Source organism: Leptopilina heterotoma, unplaced genomic scaffold (assembly GCF_015476425.1).
Source record: "Leptopilina heterotoma isolate Lh14 unplaced genomic scaffold, ASM1547642v1 Lhet_183, whole genome shotgun sequence".
NCBI lineage: Eukaryota > Metazoa > Arthropoda > Insecta > Hymenoptera > Figitidae > Leptopilina > Leptopilina heterotoma.
The window spans coordinates 2,195,780-2,205,090 of NW_025110901.1; the positions used below are offsets into that span (position 1 = coordinate 2,195,780).

General features: G+C 22.8%; 1 protein-coding gene across 1 annotated transcript; it reads left to right on the forward strand.

Moving 5' to 3' along the window:
* The first annotated feature begins 4,708 nt into the window (after nt 1-4,708).
* On the forward strand, nt 4,709-9,207 carry LOC122500390 (40S ribosomal protein S29). Its single transcript, XM_043609302.1, has 3 exons — nt 4,709-4,867; nt 5,328-5,427; nt 9,149-9,207. The coding sequence occupies exons 1-3, from the start codon at nt 4,806-4,808 to the stop codon at nt 9,155-9,157; spliced, it is 171 nt and encodes a 56-aa protein (XP_043465237.1). The 5' UTR covers nt 4,709-4,805; the 3' UTR covers nt 9,158-9,207.
* Nucleotides 9,208-9,311: the final 104 nt, after the last annotated feature.

Here is a 9,311-nt window from a genome sequence, read left to right on the forward strand (position 1 = left end):
TTAATTTGATCGAATTTTTAAAACGTCGAAAGCTCATTTCATCGAATTTTCAAATCTTCGAATGTTCATTTGATCGAATTTTCAAATCTTCGAATGTTTATTTGATCGAATTTTCAAAACGTCGAATGCTCATTAGATCGAATTTTCAAAACTTCGAATGCTCATTTCATCGAATTTTCAAATCTTCGAATGTTCATTTGTTCGAATTTTCAAAACTTCGAATGCTCATTACATCGAATTTTCAAAACTTCGAATGTTAATTTGATAAAATTTTTAAAACTTCGAATGTTAATTTGATCGAATTTTTAAAACTTCGAATGTTCATTTTATCGAAGAGAATTTAACATCTGAGTTTACTATCTATGTAATATGTTCTTTCTAGGGAATTTTGAAAGTGCGCGAGATTTGAAATCGTTATGGTAAGTGACAATTTTTTTTATTGAGTAAAATTTTTTTGTTTGTTTACTAATTACTTGTCAGTAAATGTTTATTTTTTTGTTATATAAGTATCACTATTATTATGATTATTTTAATTTATATTATAGTTTTTATTATAAGGTAATTAAATTAAATTGTGGTTATCTATTACAATCATAGATGGCTCTAGTAATATGAATATGTGTTTTACAAATTTTTATAAATATTAATTTATTTATAGTATAATTATTAATATTGTTATTCTTATTATTGTGTAATTGTGAATTTATTATGTATATTTAATGTAATATTGATTTATTTAGAAGTCAGTAAGATGATCGTTAAAAAAAGTAGTGAATATTTCTTATTTGTCTAAATATTTCGCTTCTAAATGAAGAGTTCAAGTTTCTTTTATCTATTTATAATGAATGATTGAATGAATGAATGAATGAATGAATAAATGAATGAATGAATGAATGAATTAATTAATTAATTAATTAATGTGCATAAATTAAAATTATTTTCAAATTAAATAAAATATTGTGTATTGTTATTATTTTGTTATTTCTTTATATAGTGAATATTAAATTGCATTACTCTCTACTTTAAATAAGAAATAGATTCTATATGTAAGTAATACTTAAATTTTTATTGTAAATAAATAACAAGATTCCTACAGAAATCCGAAATTAAAATTCCATACCTTTTCCATGATTTATAGGTCAAACTTTTACGACATTCCAGTGCAATTTTAAATATAATTTCATTACTTTTGGGCTCTTCGAAAATAGTTTACTTATTGAATAGCCTCGACTCTTTGATAAAAAATTTAAAATTGTCTAATATTATCAAAAATTCAAATATCCGAATTGCTTAAAATTCAACATTTTTTCCTCTTTTTTTATGGGATTTAGCTTCATTATTTTTGGGCTCTTCGAAAACAGTTTACTTATTAAATAGTCTTGACTTATTATTATTATTATTATTATTATTATTATTATTATTATTATTATTATTATTATTATTATTATTATTGTTATTATAAATTCGAAATAAAATCACATTTTATATTAAACAAAATTATATTTTTATTTATAATTGTAGAACTACATACATTTTATTTTATAATCGTGAATAAATCTTTGAAACATTAAAAGTTGTTATACTTTTTTTATAAAATTTACATTACTATAAAAGTTTAGTGTGAGTGACTGAAGAAAACGGTGATTTTTAGGAATTTTTTTCAGGGAAATTATTGCATCTAATTTTTTATACAGTTTTGTACATGTATACATATTTCCCCAGTACCACGTAATATTACAGCGATATTGGGAACATTGCCTTAACATTACCAATATTGCCTCAATGTTGTGGCATATTGCTGGGATGTTTCAAATATTACGTGCTACTTGGGTTGTATAAATAGTCAACATTTTGTAATTTTTTCAAAGAAAAATATTCTTTTTTAATTAAGAGTTATTCGCTATATAAAAAAAAATCCAGTTTTCCCACTGCGCTGCAGTGATTGCGGCCTTCTCAGTAACCTAAATAAAAAAAACCAAAAAGATTATTAAACTAGAAGATATTTGCCGTACAATGACTCTTGGATGTCAAAAAATATTGAATTGCAACAAAATGGTGGAGTTTTGAAAAAGCTTTTCATTTTCGCCAAAAAAAATCCGATGGTTCGGATTTTATTTTACTTTTATTTTAAAATTTTATTTTTCATGCATTAAAAAAACTGAAACCTCATTGTACGGCAAATATCTTCTAGTTTAATAATCTTTTTGGTTTTTTTTATTTAGGTTACTGAGAAGGCCGCAATCACTGCAGCGCAGTGGGAAAACTGGATTTTTTTTATATAGCGAATAACTCTTAATTAAAAAAGAATATTTTTCTTTGAAAAAATTACAAAATGTTGACTATTTATACAACCCAAGTAGCACGTAATATTGGAAACATCCCAGCAATATGCCACAACATTGAGGCAATATTGGTAATGTTAAGGCAATGTTCCCAATATCGCTGTAATATTACGTGGTACTGGGGAAATATGTATACATGTACAAAACTGTATAAAAAATTAGATGCAATAATTTCCCTGAAAAAAATTCCTAAAAATCACCGTTTTCTTCAGTCACTCACACTAAACTTTTATAGTAATGTAAATTTTATAAAAAAAGTATAACAACTTTTAATGTTTCAAAGATTTATTCACGATTATAAAATAAAATGTATGTAGTTCTACAATTATAAATAAAAATATAATTTTGTTTAATATAAAATGTGATTTTATTTCGAATTTATAATAACAATAATAATAATAATAATAATAAGTCAAGACTATTTAATAAGTAAACTGTTTTCGAAGAGCCCAAAAATAATGAAGCTAAATCCCATAAAAAAAGAGGAAAAAATGTTGAATTTTAAGCAATTCGGATATTTGAATTTTTGATAATATTAGACAATTTTAAATTTTTTATCAAAGAGTCGAGGCTATTCAATAAGTAAACTATTTTCGAAGAGCCCAAAAGTAATGAAATTATATTTAAAATTGCACTGGAATGTCGTAAAAGTTTGACCTATAAATCATGGAAAAGGTATGGAATTTTAATTTCGGATTTCTGTAGGAATCTTGTTATTTATTTACAATAAAAATTTAAGTATTACTTACATATAGAATCTATTTCTTATTTAAAGTAGAGAGTAATGCAATTTAATATTCACTATATAAAGAAATAACAAAATAATAACAATACACAATATTTTATTTAATTTGAAAATAATTTTAATTTATGCACATTAATTAATTAATTAATTAATTAATTCATTCATTCATTCATTTATTCATTCATTCATTCATTCATTCAATCATTCATTATAAATAGATAAAAGAAACTTGAACTCTTCATTTAGAAGCGAAATATTTAGACAAATAAGAAATATTCACTACTTTTTTTTAACGATCATCTTACTGACTTCTAAATAAATCAATATTACATTAAATATACATAATAAATTCACAATTACACAATAATAAGAATAACAATATTAATAATTATACTATAAATAAATTAATATTTATAAAAATTTGTAAAACACATATTCATATTACTAGAGCCATCTATGATTGTAATAGATAACCACAATTTAATTTAATTACCTTATAATAAAAACTATAATATAAATTAAAATAATCATAATAATAGTGATACTTATATAACAAAAAAATAAACATTTACTGACAAGTAATTAGTAAACAAACAAAAAAATTTTACTCAATAAAAAAAATTGTCACTTACCATAACGATTTCAAATCTCGCGCACTTTCAAAATTCCCTAGAAAGAACATATTACATAGATAGTAAACTCAGATGTTAAATTCTCTTCGATAAAATGAACATTCGAAGTTTTAAAAATTCGATCAAATTAACATTCGAAGTTTTAAAAATTTTATCAAATTAACATTCGAAGTTTTGAAAATTCGATGTAATGAGCATTCGAAGTTTTGAAAATTCGAACAAATGAACATTCGAAGATTTGAAAATTCGATGAAATGAGCATTCAAAGTTTTGAAAATTCGATCTAATGAGCATTCGACGTTTTGAAAATTCGATCAAATGAACATTCGAAGATTTGAAAATTCGATCAAATGAACATTCGAAGATTTGAAAATTCGATGAAATGAGCATTCGACGTTTTAAAAATTCGATGTAATGTGCATTCGAAGTTTTGAAAATTCGATCAATTTAACATTCGATGTTTTAAAAATTCGATCAATTTAACATTCGATGTTTTAAAAATTCGATCTAATGAACATTCGAAGTTTTGAAAATTCGATGTGTTGAGCAATCGACGTTTTGAAAATTCGATATATTGAGCATTCGATGTTTTGAAAATTCGATGTATTGAGCATTCGATGTTTTGAAATTCGATGTAATGGATATTCGATCGATTTGATTTTTGGGAGATTTCATACGACCGGAAAATGTGACATATTTTTCAAATTTAAGAGAATACATTTAAATTTTCGCGCCATTTTTAAACTCAACACTTCCTTGCGCAGAAGGAATGCGCGAAACCACTCTCCCCTCCCTATTTGAAATAAAAATTTTAAAGTTACGGTCATTAATTTTTATATAAACGAAAATATCTTTTAACCCCTAAAAAAACTTCTAATTTACTTTATTAATTTTCCATTTATTTTTGTTTGAAAATTTTTAATTGGGTTACGAATAATATGGGAATATTTAAAAATTCATTGCGCTCTCTGGTGGATTTTTGTGAAATTACTTCCGCCTGTCACAATGCGCAGTTGAGTTCCGGTTCTTTACGTCTGCTGACTTATTCCCGTAAGCAAAGCGAAGGATAATTTTTGCTTGAAAAAAATGGGTTTCCAAAATATTTGGTATTCGCATCCACGAAAATATGGTCAAGGATCACGTTCCTGGTGAGTTTATTAATATATTTTTGCTTATAAATAGTCTTCCTATGCCGAGAAGGCGAAAATTTGTTTCCTCGTGTTCACCGCGTGTTGTCATTATTTTGACTATTGAACGGGAATTATTGAGTTAATTTTCAAGAATTTGGTTGATTTCTTCTCACTGTAGTTTAGAGGGAGTTTTTTTAAATTAGAGAATATGTTTAATTTCGTTGAATTTTGACGTTTGAATTGATTTAATTTTGAGGCTTGGAAACATAACCTATAAACGACGCGTTACATCTATACTCACATGTGATTTTGTCGGGGGGGAAAAATGTAAATGCAATTTTATAAATAATATTTTATTGACAATATATATAATTTGTAGTAAATATGTAATATATATATTTATTTATTTATAATATAACTTGAATTAACATTGTAACTTATGGAATAGATTGAAAAACAAACGTTTTCTTTTAAATAGCCGAGCTTGTGCAAATAGGCATGGTTTGATTCGCAAATATGGATTAAACATCTGCAGACAGTGCTTCAGAGAATACGCTGCCGACATTGGATTCAAAAAGGTAAAATTTTTCAAATTAATACAATTTTTGAAATTTAAAAATATTTTATTTGTCGTACTTTAATTTTAAATTCTGTTATAAATAAGACGTAGAATTTAATTGCGTCTTTCTTTAATTAAATTTAACCTAAAAGTAAATAAATCTATTCTTGAAATATTGAGTCAAGAATTCAATAAATTGATTCAGAATTTGGAAAATAAAAATTTTAATACAAATTAATTATTACGTATATTTTTAATTACTAAAATAAAAATAAATTCAAAAATTAAATATAGAATTTAAATTCAATATTTGAATACTCAGGCCTCGGATATTATAACTTTTTCGACTGTTTTCAAAAAATGCGACTTTTTTCGACTTATTTTAAAAAATTACGACTTTGTCCACTTTTCTTCCAAATTTTGCAATAATTTTTAGTATAAAATGTAACTTATTAATAATTTTTCTAATTAAATTTTCGAAATTTACAATTAAAAAGATTTTTAATAATTGGAATTTTGTAAAATTTAATTGAAAATACATAATTGATTTTTTTCAATGTGTTTTATAAAAATTTATGGAAATTAACTTTTGAAGAATTGTACTTGCAAATTTTAAAAGTAATTAAAACTGAATTCAGTTCTAATTGAATTCCTCGGAAGAATTCAATTTTAAAAAACATTTTTAATATATTTCAAATAAATTCAATTATTTTCTAAAATCTTAATAAATCCTTCCAAATAATTCAATTATTTTCATAAGTAATAAAATTCTTCTCAAGAATTCAATTATTTCTATAAATAGTAAAATTCTTTGCAGGAATTTAATTATTTTCAAAACATCTTTAATTGAATTTCTCGGAAGAATTCAATTCAATTTTTCCATAAAATTCAATTATTTCCTAAAATTTTAATAATTTCTTCGAAGCAATTCAACTATATTTTTATAAAATACTAAATAAATTTTCAAAATTTACAATTTAAAAGAGTTTCATTAATTGAAATTTTGTAAAATTTAATTGAAAATAATTGATTTTTTTCAAAGTGTTTTATAAAAATTTTTGAAAATCAACTTTAGAAGAAATTTAATTGTAAATTTTGTGATAATAATTTAAATTAAATTCCTCGGAAGAATTCAATTTTAAAAAAATTTTAATATATTTCGAATAAATTCAATTATTTCCTAAAACCTTAATAAATCCTTCGAAACTATTTAATTATTTTCTATAAATAGTAAAATTCTTAAAAAGAATTCAATTATTTTTATAAATTGTAAAATTCTTTGCAGGAATTCAATTATTTCCAAAAAAAAAACTTTAATTGAATTTCTTGGAAGAATTCAATTATTTCCTAAAATTTAAATAATTTCTTTGAAGCAATTCAACTATTTTTATAAAAACTAAATAAATTTTGAAAATTTACAATTAAAATCAGTTTCAATAATTGAAATTTTGTAAAATTTAATTGAAAATAATTGATTTTTTTCAAAGTGTTTTACGAAAAATTTTTGAAAATCAACTTTTAAAGAATTTTAATTGCAAATTTTGAAAATAATTTGTTTCTCAAAAATTTTAATGAAAAATCTTCAAGTGTAAATTATACAAAAATTCTTTTAAAAAATTCAATTCTTTTCGAAAAATTAAATTACAATATTTAAAAAAAAATTTTTTCTTGTAATTTTTTTATCTTTTTAAGATTGAATTAATTTCAAACAAAGTAAATTAAAATTTTTTAAAAATTTATTATTTTAGATTTATTAAAATTTTAGAGAAATCATGCTTAGGGTAGAGTGGGGTAAAAAAGCCATGGTGTAAAAAAGCCATTTGAGTTTTATTTAAAAACTATTAAGCCGATTTATCAGCTGTTTAGAATATAAATACTATTAGGTAATACGCAACTTTTGAATCCAGTTTGAATGTTGTACCTAAATTAATATTGTTTTTATTGTAATTTTAATTTTTTGTTGCTTTTTTGAAAACATTTTGGCGAACTTTTCAAACATATTACAATCTGATTAAGTGAACGAATAATAAAAGTAAATATTTGTGCATAAGGAGAAAAGTATACCGAAAACGTATACAATGTTAATTTTTGGAAATTGAACTGAATTAAAAATTTATTTTTGCTTTTTTAATAACTGGTCTTGGGTGTAAAAAAGCCAGGGCAAAAAATCTATTGAATATTTTGTGAAATTCACTTGTTTTCTATTTAAACTAACCTTCTTATTTTACAAAATTTCTCGTGTTTATTTAATAAAATTAATTAAACACGACAAAAAGTAGTGCAAAGTGCATTAAAAAAATAAACAATGAATAAACGGTTGCAACGAAATATTTTATCAGTGGTGAAACTTAAAGAGAACTTCTAAAAAAGGTACGAAAAATTGGCAGTGCAAATCGAAAACAGGTAAACTTAATATAATTTTCAATTTTGCTTGCTAAAAACTCTTTCATAATTATTAAAATATTTTTCAAATAAGACTATTTGTCATATAAATAAAGGAAAACTATAAAAATACCTAAATTGATAACATGTTTTGCTAAAATCGTAGGGTGGCTTTTTCACCCCACCAGGTGGTGCAAAAAAGCCACTTACAGTGCTTTCGTAAAACTCTTATAACTTAGTCCTTTCATGAGATAAAAAATATTTCCGTCAAGAATTTTTAAGCTTAATAACTAAACTTTCAATAACAATTGGAAATTTGTGAAAAAAATTTTAAATACAGATTTTACAGCATCAAAAGTAAAAATGTGGCTTTTTTACCCCACTCTACCCTACATTAATAATTAAAATTCTTTAAAAATTCAATTATTTTTTTAATATAATTTACTAAATTTCAATTGTTTTGGAAATTCTTCAATTGTATATAATTAAAAAACTATTATCTTTCATAAATTGTTTTTAAAATATTTTTTGAAAAATTAATTTTAGGAATTTCTTTATTATAAAAAACTGAATTTTTGTATTTAAATAAATGAATTCGCTAAGAACTTTCGGAAAATTTTTAAAAATAATTGATTTCGAGAGGAAGTTTGATTAAAAATTGTAGAAAATAATTGAATTTTAAGAGAATTAAAGTTGTAATTTTTAGAAGTTATTAAATTTTAGAAGGTTTTGGAATATAAATTTTTTAAATTTTATTTCCTGTGAAAAAAGAAATAAGAAGTATTTAAATATTTATTTAACGAAATTGTTCAAGTTTTGAATAATTAAATTTAGAAAACAGTGAAAGATCAGAAAAATACAAAATAAAATTTTTGTGACGACACTGAATTAAATAAACGACTTTTTCGACTTTTTTTCTATTTTAAAACGACTAAAGTGACTTTTTTTTGCACCTTAATGTCGATCCGAGGCCTGAATACGGATTTTAAATTCAATATTTGAATATCGAATTTAAATTCAATATTTTAATACCGAATTTAAATTCAACATTTGAATACGGAATTTGAATTCAATATTTTAATAGCGAATTTAAATTTAATATTTGAATACGCAATTCAAATTCAAAATTTAAATTTGGAATTTAAATTCAATGTTTCAATACGGAATTTAAATTCAAAATTTCAATACCGAATTGAAAATTTAAAATCGAATATCAATTAAATATTTAACAAAAATAGAACTTATTAGTTAAAAAATAATTTTCTTTTCGTTAAAAAATATCTAGCTTAAGTTAGAAAATAAATAAAGAACAAACTTTTCTTCTGTTCTGAAAATATTTTTTCATTGTTATTTTCCAGTTGGACTAAAAGGCAGAACAAAAATGCTGTGCTGATTTTTTATTATATACAATTCTACATTCTTATCAACAGTCAATTTTGTTTTTTAAATTTATTTCTACATAATATAAATACGCGAAAATTATGCTAAGAGTGCATCGTCTGTATATTGCAGGAAATCAGT

Bases quoted from the DNA above. Each gene is read 5' to 3' on its own strand.
- LOC122500390 (XM_043609302.1), top strand. From the start codon at position 4,806: ATGGGTTTCCAAAATATTTGGTATTCGCATCCACGAAAATATGGTCAA. The intron at 4,868-5,327 runs GTGAGTTTATTA...TCTTTTAAATAG, and splicing joins GGTCAAGGATCACGTTCCTG to CCGAGCTTGTGCAAATAGGC.